A 22,048-nucleotide genomic window follows, 5' to 3' on the forward strand; every position below is an offset into this window, starting at 1 on the left:
AAAAACAATCATAAAAGGACCTTGTTGTGGCCCTCCTTTTTAAACTCTGATGAGAGATTTCCGTATTTATTCAGCGTCAGACCTATGACTATCCAGAATGCATGGTCTTTTGCCCGACTGTTAGTGAAATTGTCTGCTTCCTAATGGTCACCTAGGTGTAAGATTATGCCAAATAAATTAGTCCCACTTTAAAACCCTTTTGGCCATCTTGTAGATGGCTGAGTCTTTCATTATTGTGCTTTTTTAGCATTCATTAAGCATCGTCTTTGTGGACGCTTGGTATTTCAAACCCTGTGTTAAATATGTGCTGTCAACGTGTAACTGAGTAGAGTCAGGTTTTGTGAGAGGGTGAGCTGGTAGTTAACTGGGGGCTTCTGTTCTTCTCCCTGTTCAATTCAAAGAAGATAATCGGAGAAGGCATCCTGTGCACTGTAGCATGCAGTTACACCCTGGGGCATATGTGATTTGGTCCAGGTTCCGCCTTTCTACTGAACTTAACATGTCACTAGAGCTCTCTCCTGATGGGTCCTGACGTGAACCCATGGGATGGCACACAGTATGGAGATTCTTCTTCACTAAAGTCATTTTACTGTTAGAGAAACAGGGCTGTTTTGAGAAACCTAATTCTGACAGCATTTTTCTGCCCTTTTTGTTTCTAGATGAGGGTGAGTTGGGCCTAGCTTTTTCAGCAGGAAAAATAGATCCTCTTACTGAGTGTTTCTCAATCATCTTTTCTAGGAGTAGGCAGTTCCCACCAGGGATTTACAGAATTTCTCTCTCCTACAGGACATGTATTTGTGTAAAGTGTCCTCTCTGAACTCCCTGCTTCGTCACATGTCGGTGACAAATATATGACAAAAGGATGCTTTTCTTCTGCTGGAGCTAAACATTGTGCATTGATAGTCTGTGGTGATGACAGCAATCACCATCTCACAAAGACCTGTGTGCGTGCTGTTGTGGGATTGCACTCCGCCTCTATGCAGATGGTTTTTATAATTCAGAAGTGCCTTTGCAAAGTGCTGTCTGCTACCTTGCAGCTTACTACAGAAGCATCATCCTGAGACTGACAGCTCCATGGTCTGGCTGCTGCTATTCTTCAGTAGTGTTCAGCGTGACTATTTGTGCTGCTGGAGTCTGTTTGGCAGAATATGACAGTTAATCTAGAACTGATGCTGTGCAGCAGCATTATTTCAGTGCTCTGTGCAGTGACGTTTTGAAAGCACAGCCAAAATATTCTTAGCCATTTGTCTCCTGATGTAGTTATGTCTGCAAGAGCTATACTATTAGCATCTATGAGGTCCTGATTTACTGCTGTTATTAGGTTTAGCTTGGTTTTTCATTTGGTTTTTTTTGTTGGTTTTTGGGTTTTTTTTTCCTCTCCCGGTCTGTTAAGCTCTCAGAATGATCATTTTGCCTGTGGCAGCCCATTGGTTATGTTCGACTAACTCATCTTCCTATTTGGGAGGGGAGAGGGTGACAGTGGAGAAGGCAAGCTGGCCGCCCTCGCAGTTGGCAGCTATTCCACTGCTACAGAGTATCCAGCCTGAGAAATTCTGGAACTGCAACACCCACAGTAATTGGTTTGATTAATGGAGCATTCACAGTTGATTTAAAAGAAATAATATAAAAAATCCTGATGCTTCCTCTCCACTGGAGATGAAAGATTCGGATCCCCTCTGAGATCTTGCTATGACAAGTCTTCATACTAGGTTACAGCAGCATTGATTCTCCAGCCTCTGTCTTCAAATTTGATGTTTTAATCCAAAATGTTTAATAGCAGGAACCATATGCAAGCTATTCAGATCATATGTTCCTTGTACTGACACTTGCAAAAAAATTTTAAGCATCCCTTGTTTGGTGGAGGTTTGGAGTTTTTTATTGGGAATGGGTTTTTTTCTGTATTTGTAGAATGGAGTTGACAGTTCACTTCGTAAAGTAGGCTTTACTAACTGCTGAGGAACAAATGCAAACTTTTGTCCAGATCTGTGTTTTCAAAGCATAGCGTGCCTTTAAATTATTTTCTGATGATAGGGTATTTGTCATCAGATTAGCATGTCTAAGTTGGCCAGAGGAGAAGAATCCTATTCTTCACTCTCTATAAAAAGAACGATGGGGCTGGTTGTCATCTTATCTGTAGAAAGTGGTTTTTTAACAAGGCAGAATTCTTAGAAGAGGCTTTTTGCTGATCAGAAATTGTGGATTCTTCTCAGGGGGCAGCTCCACCAGCAATGCTGTGAAAAGTGGACACAGGTCAATGATGAAACTCAAGCTAAGATGGCTAGAATGGCTGCTGCTGCCGCCTGGGGTCTAGGTAATGTATCCTTGTGTGGTAGTATATGGCAACCCATGATATGGGAGCACAGTTAGTTCTTAACTTACTTCAGAACTACAAAATATAAGAAACAGCAAAATCAAAGAAAAAAATTATTTAACGTTGGGTTATGAAGTAAGTCTCATTCAACACTGAAGCCCTTTGGAAAACTTGCATTTACCTAAGTTCTCCCAGTATGGTTTCAAGCGTGAAAGAGACTGCCTTATTGGTCTGTGCAAATAATCAGTTGCTTAACGGCTCCCTCTTACTTAGTTTTACCTTGAACATAGCTCAGACTTAAGATGAGATTAATGGAATTTCTCACATTTGTGGCAGGCTCTTATTTACGAACTAGAACAACATCTGTTGAGCATTTTGATAGGTTGTGTCTCTGAGTAGACAATCTGAAGTGGAATAAATCTATAAATGGTCCAAATATCAGTTATCCCGATAGTCAGATATTTACTAGAGAAGCTGTCTGTTGAGGAAAATTAATCTTTTGCTTTGTAGAACACTGATTCATTCAAATGTTCTGGAAATGTCAGCACTTCAACTTTTTCATCACAAGTAATGCAAGAACCTTTTCCATGAGGATAACAATTTGCCTAGAAGAAAAATGCCTATGTTTATAACGCTGTGTATGTATATATACAGTTTCTGTATATAACACAGACTGCCAAAGACAAGCTCTTGGAAAGCTAACTTAGCTGTAGAAATACCACACAGCGTTCAGGCCTAGTCGCTGATGTCTGAGCACTGTAGCATAGTTCTGTTCTTATCTTGCAGAGAAGTCTGTTGCATTAGCGAAGGTATCTCTGTCTCTGCAGGTCAGTGGGATAGCATGGAAGAATATACCTGCATGATCCCAAGGGACACCCACGATGGTGCTTTCTACAGGGCTGTACTGGCTCTTCATCAGGACCTTTTCTCACTGGCGCAGCAGGTAACTGTCTTCCTTGTTGGCTTCCCAAAGCCTAGATTAAGATGCACTAGGCTATATTGCTGCATGGAAAGATACGCTGTTTTGAAGCAGTTGGCTATAATCTATGAATTGCCCAATAACCCTTTTTCCATTGATGTATTACACCTTAATGAGTGAGGTTATCTTGTATTTCCAGAAACACAGCAGTGAATAGATGTACAGATAGTAGCGGTTCAGCGCTTAGTCATTCTTAGGTTTCTTTACTTTTATGTCTGTTTTCTAGAGAGTGCATAAGGATTATCTCAGCAGAGGTTCCGTTCTACAAGGCACTGTTTGATAAAAGGCATTCATGGCATATGACACACATAAGATTCTTCGTGGGTGTTCTGTGCCCTTCTGTCTGTTGCAGTTTTTCAGTGGAGTGCTCATATATATCATGTACCAGAACTTTTCTTTGAATTTTTCTGGTAGCAGTGATAAATCCTAAATCTTAGAGATGAGAAATCAAGGCAAGGGATGAGCCTATTAAACAGAGCCATACTCGTATGCGTGTTTGTCACAGGGGATTTGCAGAGCAGCTTTTTCCCCTCTGTAGATGTGAAGCATGTTGTTTACTTTCCAAGGAAGCTGCAGTACCATTTCTCAGAATTCTGTGCTTGCTTGCCAACTTAGATAAAGGAGTAATTCAGTCTGCTCTGTCAAAACCCGTACGTAGATTTCTGGGTGATGTGCACAGTAAAATTTGCAAGACGTTCAAAGGGGTAGAGTTTGTGATTAACCTTTAACACTTTGAACAGGAAGACATATAGATGAGAGATTATATAATGACTGGAGCCACAGCAGGATTTATTTCATGCTTGAAGAGCGTGTCTTAGTTGGAGGAAGAGAAATGGAATTTGCTGTCCTGTAAAATTCATAAAAACCTGATGGGTTATGTAAAACAGTGAAAGCTATCTTCTGTCATTGTATATTATCAAGAGACATTTCTTGAGGCTTTTTTGTAAGCGACTCTCTTGCACTAAAATGTGAACTTCTCTTTTCCTCTATAAATGTTATTAATGATGATCTCTACAATGACAGTAGGATTAGAAATGCTGCAAACTTTGATTTGGTAGAAAGACAAACTTCAGACTATGCAGGTGATAAATGAAGCCCCCTTGACTTCCCCTATACCTGTCCCCGAACACTCTTTTCCTGTCAATTCTTTTTCCTGTCAATTGGTAACATCCTTTCCTGGCTCTTGTTGGAGAACGGGAACAATGCCAGCTTTGTTCATGAGATGGAACAGATGAATAGCAGTTCCAACAGTTGACTCCAGGTAAAACATACCACCTTTGCCCCAATATCTTGTTCTATTTCAGTGCATTGACAAAGCCAGAGATCTGCTAGATGCTGAGCTGACTGCCATGGCAGGAGAGAGCTACAGTCGAGCCTATGGGGTAAGTGTCGGATTCACAGCCTTCATTCTCCTCAGAGAATGCTGCTTCACACTGTCTCTAGAAGTGGCATAAAACTTCTGAGCGGCGCTTGAACCAAACACAAGAACAGTGCAGGCGCACAAGCTAAATGACTTTTGTCAGATAAGAAATATAACTTTGTAGGAGCAGCTTTGGGACAAATTAAACAGTGAAGGTGAGATTTCCTCCCCCCCCCCGCCACCTAAAAGAAATCAGAGTTGTCATTTAGAAAGCTTGAGTCAGCAGATTGTCTAGATACCAGTATATAGCAGTCTGTACTTTACCTGTTGGGCAGGATATGTACTTAAGGTTTTGATGCCAAAATTCTGTGCCTTAATTATAGATTTGTGCTGTAGTGATTGGGATGGAATGTGATTGTTTCCTTCAGGCTATGGTATCCTGCCAGATGCTGTCAGAGCTGGAAGAGGTTATCCAGTATAAACTTGTACCAGAACGCCGTGAGATCATCCGCCAGATCTGGTGGGAAAGACTGCAGGTACATCTATGCAAAGATCAAGGATGGAGGTGCTGATGTGCTGGCATGAACAGCTTCCTTTCAAGTCAGTGCGATGGCTCAGCAAATCTTTCCATTTCTCTTTCTATCCCAAGAGCATATATGCTTACATGGCTGCATGCTTTCTGTCTCTTTTGCATTTGTTCTGGTTGTTTGGGGTTTTTTGATTTTTTTTTTTTTTTTTTTTTTTGGTTTGGCTAATGTTGCTTGGGCATCTGCTGGTGTGACACCGCAGTAGTGTGATTTAAGCATTGAAATAGATGTGTACAGAATGGAGACGCTAGTAACATCTCCAAGGCTGCTTATCTCAGTGTTGAATTGCACCTGGAAATACTGGTTTGGATAAGGCTAGTTTGAACTTTTTACCTGGCTGGCTGCATTCTCTCACAGTGCTGGAAAACTGGACAGAGAATCCACATGCTTGTAAAAGATTGTCCTGTTCTTTTTTGACCTCTTACAAGAACATTTGCAGTTGATTAGCCTTGCCCTCTTTAGAAACGTTGCTCCTCCTGTATTTGAAGAGAAATTTTGAAGTTTTTGCCTTTCTTACTCTAAAGAGCAAAAAATGTAAAGCAACTCTGAAGATTTAAATCAGCCAAATATTTTGAGACCATTTCCTTACAGGAGACATCCCTACAGTGAAAGTGAACATCATCAGATGAAGTGGTACATACAGGAATACTGTTTAAAGAGGTGATTCCTTCAAGGGAAGGAGAAGAGGAAATAAATAAAAAAAAAAAAAGCATAATGAGGGTAAAATGCTCTCATTATACCAAATTTTGATACACTGCCTGGAGGAAGAATTTCTCCCTCTGCAGAGTTCTTCACTGTGACTGCTGTATCTTCCTCTTTTTGAAAGGCTGTTGCTGCTGCATATTTTGTAGCTGTTCGGGAAAATGTGACAAAGCTTTTAGTCTCCCATGTGCATTCCTGTCTGGAAAAGCTCAGGAGCATTCCACTGGGGTGGAGAAACTGAGAGTGACAGGAAATGTAATGTCTGAATACAGTTGTTTATAGCCCTGAAAGCAGTACATACAGTTCTTGCAAATTTTATGGCTGCTTTTTAATAATTGGATGAGGTTTATTAGTGTGTTAGGGAACAAGCTTTGCCTAACTTACCAGTCCTCAATTCTGGGGAAAAAGGAAACGGGAAAGCAGTATACGCTTTGGTGCCAAGGTGGTTGCTGCCATTGGAAATTCTTTTGTTTACCTCAAAACTAAGTCTAAGTCATCTCTGGATTAATACGAACTTCACACCATCACTGTTACCCTGAAGTACTTGGCCGTTACAGCAAGCACCGTGTAGTTGGTTGTTACTGTCCGTTCCACAATTCTACCTCTCTTGTAGCATCCTTGAATGTTTGAAATGCAGACTCATCCTGCTCTGTCTCACCATGTTGCTGTGCCTCTCCCTTTAGAGAGACGAGGACCAGACAATGCTTGCACAAGCAGGGTAGCAATTGGAACTGCACTTTCTGGCAGAATATCAGTTCAGTCATGCCAGCCTCTAAAAGCAACACATGCAAGGAGAAGAAAAAGGGCAATAACAAAAATATCTTTGCAACCACTTGGTTTTGTACCATCTCCATATTGAGATTTGTCACTGTTTAAATCAAAAATAGGCTTTAAAACTAGGTTGAGAAGGGTTGTAAAACTCTTGACTCATTTTGGAATTGCACAAATTCCTTTCCTGATTTTTGTTTGCATTTCTGCTTTAGCTTTTCTCCTTTTTCTGTTAGCGGGTATCATTAGACTGCAAACATTGAGCTGGCTGCAGAGAATGAGTCAAGGACTTAACCTGCTTCACACATTGTAGTGTTAAAGAAATAGCCAGCTAGTTCGTAACGTCGGCCTGCTGTGAATTATGGACACTGAAGTCTCTCCGTCTTGGGATAAGTCCCTTCAGATTCTGAATTAAGGCTCTGTGGAGTAGATTGGAGATAAAGCGCTAACAAGTTCGTTCTTCCTTTTTCTCTCAGGGCTGTCAGCGAATTGTGGAAGACTGGCAAAGAATATTGATGGTCCGATCTCTTGTTGTGAATCCTCATGAGGACATGAGAACTTGGCTCAAGTATGCCAGCTTGTGCGGCAAGAGTGGGAGACTGGTGAGCATTAGCGAGCTCTGCCCTCTACATCAGATTTTTAGAGGATTGGCTTTGTCATGCTGCTTCCACAGTGAGCATTTCCAAATACTTTCATTGCCCAAGTGGGATGGGCTCTCCTCTGAGGAGAAGACTGGTCAAAAATTGTTGAAATATTAAAATTGTAACTAGCGTAGAGTTCATACTTGGAGCCAAGGTTATTTTTGTGGGAGTAGTATTGTACCTGAGAGCCTCAGAGCCAATAACTTGTTGCATGCTATACCTGGAAGTCGTTACACAGCACTGATAATAAAATTAATAGCTCTCTCTGTTAAAGCACTCTTTGTCAAATCTAGAATACGATGTTATCATTGAACGTTACAATCCTATTTCAACATTCACCACAAGATTTATTACCAAAAATACTTGAACGGAGACTTCACGCTCTCGACTGGCTTCTGAAATGAGACTCTTAATGCTCTGATCCCAATAAAGACATGGGTTTATCATGTGGTATTCTTATGAGTCCAGGGAGTGGTAATAAGGTTGATATGTCTGTGTTTTATCTGGAGGGTCGAAGGTATTTTTTAGTGGTGAGCAATTCTGCAGTCAATATGAAACAGAGGTAAGAGTGAGCTTGTTTTAACCTGCTTTTTCTCTTTGCAACTTTCTCCAGGCTTTGGCCCATAAGACGCTTGTCCTGCTCTTGGGAGTAGATCCATCTCGACAGCTGGATCACCCACTGCCAACTGTACATCCCCAAGTGACTTATGCATACATGAAACACATGTGGAAGAGTGCCCGTAAGGTACAAAAGAACATGCTTCTCTCTAAGTTCCATCGCTCAGGTTTGGTGTGGTGCCATGCACATTAGCTCTTCATAATCCCTACAGAACAAAGTCATAATTTTATTTCCTACATGGAAAGATTATTTTTGCTAAACCAGTATCAGGTACCCAAGGGATGCAGCCAAGATTAATGGTCAATAGTAGCTCTTCTGTCTGCACCAGGATTGTACTGTGCAGGCTTGGTACTCGACTTCTCATGCACTCTTCTGATTGCCAAGTCTCCACACTGTAGCTATGGTCAGGGTTACATGCTGAAAGAGAGAAATAAGGGGGGTTTATTAGCAGTTTTAGAAAAGTATCCTGAACAGTTTGTACTTAGTTGCTGAGCAGAACTGACTTCTATTAAGGACGTTATTGAAAATTTCTAACTGAAAGGCAGCTGAAAAGTACATAGGGTTTTGTCATGGGAACAGTTTGGCTCCAAAGAGCCTAGGGTGAATGTTTTTGACATTGCAACACGGGGAGAATTTACATAATCAAATCCAATAAGCTCCAGACTGGATAACTTATCTTTTTTTTAATATACATTAAAGCCTCCATTTATCCTCATATTCTGCCACATCTTTTTTATTTTTCCTGTCTTTGAGATTGCCAGCACTGGAGCAGTGCCATTGCTGTGGGAACATTGCCATGACCTAACTATTCTTTATTTGAATTTAAAAACCAGAAGAGGCTGCTGATGAGGTCCTGTTCTATTGGATTTGTGAAATGGTGTAATGGTCTCTTACTTTCTTCAGTAAATGACCCAAGAAGTATATGGGTCTTCTCTGCCTGCCTCTTTGAGTGAAACTGGACTTTTCCGTGTTTGATCTGTGGTAAAGAAATAGACAGACAAGGTGCAGGAAACTGGTGCAGTTGTAGAAAGCAGAATGAAAGAAGACACAAAGATGAAGGGGGTGGGGGAAGAGAATATATCTAAAATAAACTGATGCAAGAGTTAAGTGGAGCCCATGAAAACAGGAAAAAAAAAAAGTTTTCCTAAAGCAGCGAAGATGAAAAAGAAGAACAGATGTGGTTAAAATCACCTCCTCTTGCTTGTTGAATGATTTCCTATTTTAAAACAGTACCTAAGCTCTGTGCTATGGGGCTTTTTTTTTTTCTTCTTCTTTCTAACACATTAAAACTGGGTGTTGTTTACAGTGTTGAGCGAGAAATACTTCACGCGAGGTAGCACTAATCCTAGACCTGCGTGCAAGTCTCAACCCTTTCTCTCAGCACCCTTCTGCTGGAAGGTCTGACTCAAGCATTTTTTTGTGGCACTAGGAAAGTAGGTGCTTTCTTTTTAAATTCATGGTTAAAGGTGCAGCTTGGTGTCAGAAGAAGCTGTGTTAGGGTACAATAGAGTTTGTGGTCTGGAGTATGACTTAAGTGTTTGTGTATACCAAGCACTGAAAGTGTTCAGGGAATTCTCCTGGTAGCAGGAGCGTTACGTGGTTGGGTGTATCCTTATGTCCTGTTTTGAGTGACTATCATTAACTAAATAATACCTAGTTAGACCTAGTGATGTATGTAGACCAGACTTTTATGTAACTGTGTGTATTCACTTGATTTGGTATCCTACATAATAAGCTAGTGAGGTGGGCTGGTATGGTAGGAAATGACCACTTCCTCTAGCTGAGGAGCTCAAGGTTGCTTGGTTCAGCTAAAATGTTTTCCTTACCATCATTTCGGCACTTGCCAGATCCGCCAGGAAAAAACTGGCATCTAGATGGAAACCAGCCACCTAGTGCTTGCAGAGCTGCACAACTGTCTTTTCTTAAACAACAGATAAAATGATGGAGAAGCAAGCCCTATTGTATTTCTTCCAACAAGGACCTTTGCCAACAGCTGCATTCTACAGACATATGCCATAACAAGGCTGCATACAAACTTAGGAATTCAGTTGTTAAAACTGAAAGAGTAATTTTTCTTTAAGTGCTTTGCCTGGCAGTTTATGGTGATCAGTTTTCAATATTAATGGCAACTGAAGGGCAGATTGTTGAGTGTGTCTCGATATGAGAGGAACATATAACTGTTTGGCAATATCTTTTTGTCTATTTTTGACAAAAGTCTGGCATAACAGCATAACTATTTATAAGATTGTTATTCCTACACATCCCCCCCTGCTTCTAACCCAGTATCTAGGTTACAAGGTGTGGAATGCCCCCCCTTAAAGTTAATAGTGTGATACTTTCTTTTATTTCACCCTGGGCTAATACCCTTTTTCCTGACAGCTGACTTGCGCACGCTGACATTTGAATGGGAAAGATGAGGTGATTCATGTCTCACTCTAAAGTAGCTCATTCCTGTAGATGGAACAGAAGTAAACTGGGCTCTTAATAGCACATTCTGCAGTTTCTGACCTGAAATGACCTTGCAGATTGCAAAAGCTTTACTCTAATTGTTCCAGTGAAGCGTGCATACTTTTTTCTTAAGTCTTGTAATTTCAGTTTTTCTTAACACATAATTCTTTCCAAGGAATTTCAAAAAGAGTCTTCCCTCAAAATTTGGTGGTGCAAGTTGCTTTAGCACTACTGCCTTATGTAATCTGCTGGCAAAGGAGCAATATACATCTGTACTTCTTAAACAACCTTAGAAGAAGTCTAGACTCAAAGTTTATGTCCCATGATGTGTACTGTAAACCTAGCCAAAGCTGAGGGGTTGAGAGGGAAGATCAGGAAGTTTCAGGCATTGTTTTCTCAAACTGTTTTTTTCAGGCCACAGCATATTCTAGACAGGCTTCTCTGGACCTGTGATCCTGTCTATTATGATACAGATACTGGTCAGATACAGTTTGTAAGCTACAAATGTTTGTTTGATTGTTGGAATTGCTGGACTGTCTTCAATGTGTATGCTCAATTGCAAACGAGACATCTCTGTATCATTACTAGAATCTCACTCTGCATGAGCAGTAACAGGACGTCCTCTGCTGCTGAAGTTTTCTTCTTGTACTGGTGACCGTGTCACTTTGCCAGAGTTGAGTTCTTGCACATCAGAGCACAATGTTAGCTTATGTTATGGTCAGTCATGCTTTTGACTGTACGTATGACATGAAGGTGTGCCCAGCATCAGAAGGATGCAGTTATTTGTTCCTCAGTGTAGCAATTCAGTGGCCAGATTTCTGAGACATCAAGAGTCTCCAGTCTCTTCATTTATTTGGTGCTACATATATAAACTAATTTTAGAGGGAGGTAAATGGTTTTGAAAGAAAACAAAACTGTATTTTTTGTTTTCGGTGAAAATTTATTTCCACAATGTCTTTCTCTTTTGTGAAGTTGTATTTAACCCCTGTGGTCCTTACTGCAACTGTCATCCAATTACAGATTGACGCGTTCCAGCACATGCAGCACTTCGTGCAGACAATGCAGCAGCAGGCGCAGCATGCGATTGCGACGGAGGACCAGCAGCACAAGCAGGAACTCCACAAGCTCATGGCACGGTCAGCCCCTGCTCCTCGGACCCCTTTAGCTATACAATGAAACTGATGTCTTTCCTGAGGTTGCAGGGGCTATGCAGATGACACATTTCAGACAAGGATCATGCTTTGATTAAAAGGAACAGGGGATTTCTCATTTAGCTGGTAGAGACCCACTTGGTATTATTTTCTTATCTGTCATAAAACTGTCAGTAAATGTATTGTGACACATCAGCGTAAACAAGCTTGTTTTTGTCGCAGTATTTTTCCAGGACTGTGTCTCACTGGCAGAAGGCAGAGCTCCCAGCATGGCTATTTCTTTAGTTTTCAGGAGATCCAGTCAGTAGGAAAGAAACACTTCCCACATGCCTGGCACAACTGTGCTTGGCAGCGTGTGCCCTTAACACAACAGCAGTACTTTGGGCAATAGGTGCCTGGCATGTGATGGTCTCATAAAATATTGTTGCATTAAAAACACATCCTATAATCTTCATTTTCCTCTGTGGGTCTGGAGGTGCCAGATCTGATTTTTCCAATTTGCAGAAGAAATTGCATAGGGCTTACTACTGAAGATTTGCCTTTTTTTTTTTTTTTTTTTTTTTAAGGGAGGCATGCACTTAATTTGCTTTTATGAGAATGGGAACTTGATAACAGCATCATCTGATTTAATTTTTTTTTTCAGAGTGACTATCATGGAAGACAAATTAATAATGAGTTGGGCATAATATTTTTCTTGCACAATGCTTTCTGGAAACCTCAAAATGTAGAAAGGACAGCTGTGTAACTGTGCCATTTAAAGCCTACTGAGGGAGCAAAGTATTAAGCTTTGCACAAACCTTCACAGCCCCACCCTACTGCAGTAAAAATATGTTGTTTTTCCTTTCCTCTGGGAGGGGATGACTTAATGGGGTTCTGGCTTGGGGGAAGAGCAGTTGCTCTGTGTTTCCACTGTTTGTCACAGTGCTCTCTCCAGAAGGCAGTTTGTACGGTGATGAGTATAGCTAGCCAGCATGTATGCTGTCGGCATTTTATCAATGCTGATGAAGTCTTTTGATGCTACTGTTAGCTGCTTTTACATTTATCTCACAACGGATATAAATGAAGAAAAAAGCTTGACCCTCACCTTCCCCCCTAAAAGTTAAACCATTACCTGGTTTGCTCCACACTTACAAGGAGGATGTAGGTGTTTTGAACCTTATGTGTTAACAACGTATGCTCCCAGTCTGCAGAGGAGGCTTACTGAGTGGGGTTAACACGTGATATGTCTTCCCAACTTCAGATAAGAAGTCTGCCTCTTAAACAATCAGGCTTTGCTTTCATTCTATGTTCTGAGGCAATAATCCCTTTGTTTAACCAGGTGTTTCCTGAAACTGGGTGAGTGGCAGCTGAACCTGCAAGGCATCAACGAGAGTACCATCCCCAAAGTCCTGCAATACTACAGCGCTGCAACAGAGCATGATCGCAACTGGTACAAGGTCAGTAAGGAAAAGATTCTGGGCACCATTGCAGAGAGATCAGTAAATCTGATCACATCCCATACTACAGGAAAGGAAGGTGTTCACAGGAAGATCTCCTATAACTATCTACCTTGTTACTGCAAGTAGGATTAAAAAACCATAGAAGGTAGCCCAAGGCAACCATGAGATTCTTGTTTAGAATTTTATCTGCCAAACGATTGAGTTTCTATTCTTGCCTTTGGGACTTGCTCTCCTGTCGGTTAACACTGAAGGAGAAAGGATAATCTAAATGGAAAAAACTTAACTAGTTCTTAGTCAGTATACTTGAACTAGGAAAGCAGCCTTGTTGCTAATTCTCCAAAGAGCCTTTGATTTCAGGGTTGTGAAATTTCATTTAATATTTGGTGACAGATCTTTTAGGCAGCTATCTCCTGTACGTCTTCCCGTTACACCTTCCCTAGTCCTAACACATTAATCTTACTTTAAAGCTTTGAAAAATTAAGATGTATGTGAATGGAATGTGATTTAATTTTTGCTACAGAGCTCCTTTGCCTTAATATCCAACAGGGAGTTTCTGGCCAAGAACTCACCATGACGTTATTTAAGACAAGACAGTTAAACTACATGCGATGACAGAAAGCAAAGCATTGTGTCGTATGCAGGGTATTATTTAATATTGTTGTCCGTGGACTCAGAAAGGTTGGATTATTGTCCCTAATATTTAGAAAGTACGGGTTGCAGAAATAATTCATCTTCCTTCTGACTTCTGTTCTCTTTTGTTGGCAGGCCTGGCATGCCTGGGCGGTGATGAACTTTGAAGCAGTACTTCACTACAAACATCAAAACCAGGCCAGAGATGAGAAGAAGAAACTACGTCACGCCAGTGGAGCCAGCATCACCAGTGCTAACACCGAGGGCAGCAATAGTGAGAGTGATGCAGAGAGCACAGAGAACAGTCCCATCCCATCTCCAGTGCAGAAAAAAGTCACTGAGGTACCCTTCTTCCCTGCTTACATTGAGAGATTGGTACTTGCTGCTTTAGATGCAGGAAGATGTTATGGCAGTATGTTATACAACCTACTGTGTATACCTGGTTTGTGGAAGCTGTCTGTATATATATGCTCTTAGTTTACAGCAAAAGTGAGGAAGTTCAGGTTTAACTCAGTCTTAAGGGAAGAGGACTAAATTAATGCAAATGATCATAAGTTAGCTGTGAACTAAAGCAAAGGCATGGATGGCGATCATAGGTGATACGATGTGCATTAACAAGTTCTGCTGCTTAATCCCTTCATGAAAGACTGTGAGGAATCTCTCTTACCAATTATAGGAGGGTTGTAGTTCTTAGGCTGCTTTGCTGTCCATAGTTTTGCCAATAAACTGCAGTATAAAAGCACTTTACAGTATGTTCCCTGTCAGGCTGAAAGACCTATGTGTAGTCAAGCAAAATGTAAATTTCAGGAGCAACGTCTCCTGTGAGGAGTATGAGCAGAAGTCAGCTATAATGTGGATCTTTCCACTTGCTGAGTTTAGGATTCGTGTGGACTGATGTGCTTGTGTAGAACTAATGCAGCATTTTTCATTCCAAAAGGATTTATCCAAGACCCTCTTGATGTACACAGTCCCTGCTGTCCAGGGTTTCTTCCGATCCATATCTCTATCTCGAGGAAACAACCTACAAGACACTCTAAGGTACATAATAAAACACATAGTAAATGAAATCCAGCTGATAAGGGCACGTGGTTTATGATTAGGTAGAACCTGTTTCTGCTCTTTTTTGTTATGGTTAAAATAAATGAATACTTCAGTCCAAGCTAACTTATGTTAGATGGATTAGCCCTTATCCTACTATCTCTAGGTTCTGGGAAGAAGAGTCACTTGTAAATGGGTCTGAATGTATTTGACTGGAATGGGTTTTTTTGTTTCATTCCTAATGAATGTATTTCACTTTTTCAGAGTCCTTACTCTGTGGTTTGACTACGGTCACTGGCCTGATGTGAATGAGGCTTTGGTAGAAGGAGTCAAGGCAATCCAAATAGACACTTGGCTGCAGGTAAGGAACACAAAGAGCTAAGACAAATCTCAGTTCTGGGGGGAGCTTGTGGATTTATTACATGGCATCCAAAATGATCCTTTGCTAAACAATCCTCTGTAGATGACTGATGAGAGCAGCATGCAGTACAATTTGTAACTGCTTTAACGAGCATCTTGAACATAAACATGAGAAACATTCTTGCATGCATTTCTGTATTTATATGCAGGTTAGTGCATATGAATGAGAAAATTAAAATTTTAAAATTAAAAATTACGTGCATTCAGTGGTGATCAAATATAAAACATCACTGTGCTGCTCTGATGGAATTCAGACAGTCTATTTCAAGTTTGTTTTGTAGAATGACTCTTGTAAATAAATAAAAAATAGGCTTTATTTCTTATTTGAGTGTTACACTTCAGACACATCTTAACTCTTTCCATAAGAGGATCTTGTAATGGTTGTGCACAGAACACTTGTCGTCTCACTGGGCTATTCTGCATTTCTGACGCTGGAACGTGGTGTTATCCTCTGACCATCTCAAAAATGGGTGGTGGGTCTCTCTGTCTCCTGTAGAGACTGAGGTCTCTAGCAGAGGGCAGAACAGCTTGTGACCTAAACGCATGAGGTGACAGGGATGTTTATTCTACTTATGCTTACCTCTAGGTTATCCCTCAGCTCATTGCAAGAATTGACACCCCTCGACCATTAGTAGGACGTCTCATTCATCAGCTCCTCACAGATATTGGACGGTACCATCCCCAGGTAAGCGTTGGCTTAGAGGAGGCATTTCCGTAGCCTGATAGCCAGTTAAGGCATTTCCTATGGTCCATTTCACCTAGCCTAGATACCTGCACTGGAAGTCACAGCAAGTGAGAATAGTGCAGATGGGGACTATTTTGGCTGCTGCTTCTTTCACCTCAGCGCTGTTCACATAAAAATGGAAAGAAGAGGTGGATAAGCCACACAGCAGGGAAAGTTCTCTCTGTCTAATAGAATACTGGGTAGTGCAAATCACCTTCTTCAGTCTCATTAAGTGACTATTAAGAGGCTACGTCACAGATGTTTTATCTGAATTTCTTCCTACAGCGTGGAAAACCACAGAATACTGAAAACAGTTTTTTGTTGATACAGGCTCTCAAAGTCATTCTGCTACTCAATGAATTAGCAAGCTTTTCAGATTGGAAGACTTTGAATAGCAAATTCCTATCGCCTCTTTCCAGAAGCAAGCTTGCTTTCTCTTGTCTAGCCCTAGGGCTGCTATTTATTAATGCTTTGCTAATCTTTCAATTTACATGTGGTTCTAAAATATTATTGGCTGATATCCCTCGTAGGCTTTGATCTATCCTTTGACTGTGGCCTCTAAATCTACAACCACAGCTCGCCACAACGCTGCAAATAAGATCTTGAAAAACATGTGTGAGCACAGTAACACTCTGGTGCAGCAGGCAATGATGGTGAGTACTTACTGTACCATAAAGTGCTTTGTGTTTCAGGAATGGAGGTATCACAGGTATAATAACACAAAATGCCTGTTCTTTGTTAATTTTGTTCAAGTACAAAATTAATTTGGTTTTTTTTTTGCATTTGGAGGAAGTTACAGTATTAGTATAATTTCAAGAGAATGCTTTAATTTAAAAAGGACCTTAACATTCAAACATTGAGTTCTTATGTCTCCTAATAAATAAATTTAGAGAACAAATAAATGAAGAATCATTGTTTTATAAAGAGATATTTTTTGCTTAATGAAAAGTGGAAACAAAACTTACCGAGCATAGCATGGAAAGAGTAATTTAATTCATTTGCTAAATATTTTTATGAATATATGAAAAGTAATGCTTTCAGGCCAAGCTACACAAATATATAGAAAATTTCAAAGGGAACAAATAAGGTGAGACAAGCCTGATTGGCTTCTTGCAGAAGACAGTGAAACAGAATTGTGGGAGTTCTTGTGGCTCCCTCTAGCTGCCAGCAGCAAATATTTCGTAATGATTAGAGAAGAAAGTAGTTTCTCATTTGTAAGTCAGTGTACAGTCATAGTTTTTTCTTTAGGTGTTTAATCTTTTTTCCTGACTTAAAACAGGTGAGCGAAGAGCTAATCCGTGTAGCCATCCTATGGCATGAGATGTGGCATGAAGGGCTGGAAGAAGCATCTCGTCTATACTTTGGAGAAAGGAATGTGAAGGGAATGTTTGAGGTGCTGGAGCCACTTCATGCAATGATGGAGCGTGGGCCTCAGACTTTAAAAGAGACATCCTTCAATCAGGTATCAGCTAATGGCCAAGCGCGTCACCTTCTGCATGACCCCAAAAACAGGCAGGACAGCCACCTGCCCCCATGTGTTACGAGGACCTTTCTGTTGGGAGTCATTATGTTAGTTGCAGACTTCATTATTCACATTTATCTTCAGATCTGCGTTGCTTTTGGTGACTTTAGGGGCCATGGTAGTACAGATTGCCCTGGAGTCATATATTGGCTGGGTGTCTGATGGGGTCTGGAAAACATACAGCTGCTCTGCAGCTAATTCTTCTAACTCCAGTCTGCTTTGCTTCATGGTAACCACTAGCACAGGCAGTAGAGATGACCCCTCTCAAGCCAGCAAAAGGAATTAATTAGGCTTGTGAACCTACTGTTAAAGGGTGATTCTATTCATTCTGTTACTTCCTATCATGAAGTTCGTCTGTGAGCAACATTGTCTAATAGTCTGTTTGTGAGCAATGTTGTCTAATAAACTTAGTGCATGTCTTGGATTCAGGAATTTCTGGATCTTTAATTCTGATATGCTATAAAAACGTGAGATCAAGTATTTGTAATGCCATCTGAAAATAGGCTGTAGTGCTCTGTGTAGGTATTAAGTGGTCTCCACCTGTTCCGCTATAGTCTGTAGAAATGTTTTTTTTTCTTCTCTTGTTTTTCACTTCCTCCTTAGGCCTATGGCAGGGACCTAATGGAAGCTCAGGAATGGTGCAGGAAGTACATGAAATCAGGAAACGTCAAAGACCTAACTCAGGCTTGGGACCTATATTACCACGTATTCCGGCGTATCTCAAAGCAGCTGCCTCAGGTAGGGGAGAGGTGCAGTTCTGTTGTGGGTCTTAAAGTGCAAGTTGTTAATACCCATCTTTGTTTCATGTTTTCTGATTATTCAAAACATTCAAATTCAATATTCTGGAAATACTTGCGTATGATTTGATGCAAGTTTGCTGCTCATGTAGCACTTGCTGCAAGCATCTGCAGTATTGACAACTGACTGAACTGTTCTAGATCCTTCGACGGCATGAACTCTTCAGATGTTTCAGTCAGATTTAACTGAAATACTGAAGGGGTTGTATTTCTTTTGGTTTTGGTAGCTCACTTCTTTGGAACTACAGTACGTGTCACCAAAACTCTTAATGTGCCGGGACCTGGAATTAGCAGTGCCAGGAACGTATGATCCCAACCAGCCCATCATCCGCATTCAGTCTATTGCACCCTCACTGCAGGTCATCACCTCCAAGCAGCGGCCCAGGAAGTTAACGTTAATGGGTAAGAGAGAGCAGTTTTCACTTAGCTATTCTAGTATCTAAACAGTTGTTGCTTTTAGGTCAAACTGCATATTTACCAGGTAAAACCTCTCCAACGTTTCCTTTCAAGTGAGGTATTTCTTAGTGGTCAAATCAGCCTGACTGCCACACTTTTCAGTTCATGGGTGCATGTGTACTTACTCTTGTCTGTCTGTTCAGCAAGAGTGAACCTTTGTGCATTAATTCTTTTGCAGGAAGCAATGGGCATGAGTTTGTGTTCCTTCTGAAAGGTCATGAAGACCTTCGCCAAGATGAGAGAGTGATGCAACTTTTTGGGTTGGTCAACACTCTGCTAGCAAATGACCCAACTTCTCTTCGTAAAAACCTCAGGTACGTGCTGTGGATGATCACTGAATGTGCTTATGCACAAGTGACACCCTACGTAGGTGCAGTTTCCAAGCAACCCTTGGCACAGCCAGCTGGTTTGTGAGGAAATGGCAAATCTTGGTACTAAGATAATTTAAAAAAAAAAAGAGAGAAAGAAAATAAATAATCATAGAATTTAAACTTGGAGGAAATGTATCCTGAGGGGCTTGTTTGTTTTATTTGATGAAAGTCCCATCTCATAAATAGTTATGGTCTTTGAGGCAACCCCTACTTCAAGATAGCTTGAGCTCTGCCTTAGGAACCTGAGAACAGGGGGTTTTGTCAGGGATTTTTTTATTATAGTTGGTAAATAGCTTGGTGAATAGTCACTGACTGCAGTTCTGTACAGTGTCTTTCAAGCATGAACATATCAAATGCCATGTGCAAATAATAGATCATGGTGGGTGACATAACATGTACCTTCTAAAAGCAGTCTTTCAGTGAAACCCACGTAAGCTTTGAGGATGTCTGTAGATTATCTGGCAGAATCTACACAAATGGATGTTTCAGGCCTGTTTGAAAAGAGGAGAAGCAGAGCAACTACTCAAGAGACAAGTTGGATCAGAATCAGATTAGTAGTAGTTGTTTTAAGCATCTTGAAATGTAATAATTCACAACATACAACTCTGATTCTCAATTTTCTCCTGTAGCATCCAGAGATATGCTGTTATTCCACTGTCTACAAACTCAGGCTTGATCGGTTGGGTCCCCCACTGTGACACACTGCATGCACTTATCCGAGACTACAGAGAGAAGAAAAAGATCCTGCTCAACATTGAACATCGCATCATGCTGAGGGTAAAAGGGCAAAGCTGGCAGAGGTTTTGGTGCTTCTTTTAGGACTTCGGTGTCTTAATGAAAAATAATGGTGTGCAGCCTGTTCTTCCTTTGCCTGTTTTCTGGTTGTTACTGGTACAAGTAATAAATGCAAAAATATCAGATAAGAGTTATAAAATGCTACCAGAGGTAAAATTGGACATAGGCTTATTTGTTTCTCCTTTCCTGTTTTAGCAGTGACCACAAGTTGTTACTATCTGGTGACTAAAATGTGTTTGGAATTTTGCATGGCTATGATGTGCCTTATACAAGGTGCCATGCTGCTGGCGGCATTTACAAACATTGTGTCTAAGCAACAGGGCCAAAATTAGACAGATTGGACAAACCAAACATTACTGGAGAAGTTGGAATTGCCTGCCAAAAAGGAAAGCATGTGCTAACCCAGAAGACTTATTTGGATAATGTTTCTTGAAACATATTTACTTTTGCAATATTTTAATTAAATATGGACTTCGTGGATGCTAAATCATTTGCTATCCTATTTAAAATGAATTCTTCACTGTTGGGTAGTCGTCTCGCTGTGTTTGGGACCATACTGGTCAGTCTACAAATAATTTAATATCAAGTTTATATTGAAATTATTTGTGATTACTGTGTTTCTCATAGTAGAACTAGGGATTACTGGAGGTGGGTTTTTTTTTAAGTGCCTGAGTGTCATTTCTCAATTATAGATGGCTCCAGATTATGACCACCTGACTCTGATGCAGAAAGTAGAAGTATTTGAACATGCTGTCAATAACACAGCTGGTGATGACCTTGCCAAACTACTGTGGTTGAAAAGTCCAAGCTCGGAGGTGAGTTCAGCACATGTAATGGCTTGTGTTTGGCCGTCAGCATAACGTGGAGTTACCTCCTCTGCAGAATGAGTGAGAGATGGTGTTTATTCATCATAAACTCTAGATGAATCACTGCAGAACATGTATACACACATGTGTATCCCCTCACAAGGGGCCTTATAAGGCTCAGATCTCCGTGGCTGCCAGAGTGCAGCCCAAAGCACAAGGCTAGAGACTCCATATACTGTGCATGAGGAGAGAAAAGGAGGAACTTCACAATATATTTTCTTAGCGGCTTAGACATCTAATTCAAGGCCACAGGATGTTTGAACACCCTCGGGTTTAGGGAGTGTATTGAACCTAAGCGTATCACAGTTTCGCTTTGTGCAAAATGCAAGTAGTTAATGTATAAATTTAAAATAGAAGATGAAACATGCAACATGCCTGCCTGGCGTTTTCTATTTTGTCTCCACTTGTAGGTGTGGTTTGACAGAAGAACAAACTACACTCGTTCACTAGCTGTCATGTCAATGGTTGGGTACATTTTGGGCCTTGGGGACAGGTAAGTCACACTGTAAAGGTTTCTTTTAAATAAAAGCACAGGCTGTGTAGGCCTATCAGTTAATTCCTTGGATCCGTTACATAAAGATGTTATGATAACATCTTTCGTTGTGGTTATTGCTGAGTTGTAACGATACCATCTTTCAGGATGTAATTGTGCTGCCACTATTTTCAGCGCTGCAGGCATGAGAAGTAGGGCTTCTGTATCTTGAGTACAAGTAAGAGTTTCTTCCATTTTGAGAGGAATACACACATCACACACCACAAGTTCTAATTTTGTCCTTTCATTTTGCTCACAGAATGGGAAATCTTTCTTCATTCATTCTATGAAACAGAAATATTGTTGACTTTTGCCACCACTCTGTGTGCTTGTGTGTGCAATGCAGCTGTATTCTGGAGGAAGATGTACAATCCAAATGGCTTGGGCAAATAATAAAAAAAAAAAGATAAAATGAAAAGATGTTTGATTTTAGTATACGGCTTACTGTCAAAAGGGGACATCATAACTTCCAAAATACTTTTGAAGACAATATATTTTAGATTTAAGGCGTGTAATGCAAAACCAGCTAAACACTCAAATGTTTTTGTAACAAAAGCTTTTATTCCCAAACTTAAAGGTCTTTATGTTGAAATTACAAACCTCTGGAACTTTAATTTAAACAAAATTGGAGCAGGTCAGCATGAATAGCAGCACTGTGGTTTTCCTAGTCTGGATTGATTCTCTTCTTTTGGTGGTAATCCAATTTGCATTACTTCACCTCTAGCATAATTCATTACATTTTTCTATATTGAAAAAATGAAAAAGCATAAAACAAGTAGAAAAATGTATCCTAACTGAAAAAGAAGTGTTCCTATCCAAGAAATGTAGTGATGGTTCTGGTCCAATAGGCTTTTTATCTTCCAAGGTGAGATCTCGAACTCTTGAGAGGTAA

At 40.5% G+C, this 22,048-nt stretch overlaps 1 protein-coding gene across 3 annotated transcripts in view; it reads left to right on the forward strand.

Moving 5' to 3' along the window:
* Positions 1–22,048, forward strand: part of MTOR (mechanistic target of rapamycin kinase) — a 66,635-nt gene that overhangs the window by 39,206 nt on the left and 5,381 nt on the right. For all 3 annotated transcript variants that reach the window (XM_054222264.1, XM_054222263.1, XM_054222265.1), the window contains 20 exons: positions 2,211–2,311; positions 3,139–3,254; positions 4,595–4,672; positions 5,079–5,186; positions 7,184–7,309; positions 7,962–8,093; positions 11,436–11,551; positions 12,885–13,002; positions 13,771–13,977; positions 14,573–14,673; positions 14,938–15,034; positions 15,680–15,778; positions 16,348–16,470; positions 17,097–17,279; positions 17,943–18,077; positions 18,364–18,538; positions 18,771–18,906; positions 19,593–19,740; positions 20,451–20,573; positions 21,035–21,117. In XM_054222264.1, coding sequence (XP_054078239.1) covers positions 2,211–2,311; positions 3,139–3,254; positions 4,595–4,672; positions 5,079–5,186; positions 7,184–7,309; positions 7,962–8,093; positions 11,436–11,551; positions 12,885–13,002; positions 13,771–13,977; positions 14,573–14,673; positions 14,938–15,034; positions 15,680–15,778; positions 16,348–16,470; positions 17,097–17,279; positions 17,943–18,077; positions 18,364–18,538; positions 18,771–18,906; positions 19,593–19,740; positions 20,451–20,573; positions 21,035–21,117 — 2,505 coding nt within the window. The remainder of the gene's footprint in view (positions 1–2,210; positions 2,312–3,138; positions 3,255–4,594; positions 4,673–5,078; positions 5,187–7,183; positions 7,310–7,961; positions 8,094–11,435; positions 11,552–12,884; positions 13,003–13,770; positions 13,978–14,572; positions 14,674–14,937; positions 15,035–15,679; positions 15,779–16,347; positions 16,471–17,096; positions 17,280–17,942; positions 18,078–18,363; positions 18,539–18,770; positions 18,907–19,592; positions 19,741–20,450; positions 20,574–21,034; positions 21,118–22,048) is intronic.

The sequence above is a fragment of the Rissa tridactyla genome, chromosome 16 (genome assembly GCF_028500815.1).
Source record: "Rissa tridactyla isolate bRisTri1 chromosome 16, bRisTri1.patW.cur.20221130, whole genome shotgun sequence".
NCBI lineage: Eukaryota > Metazoa > Chordata > Aves > Charadriiformes > Laridae > Rissa > Rissa tridactyla.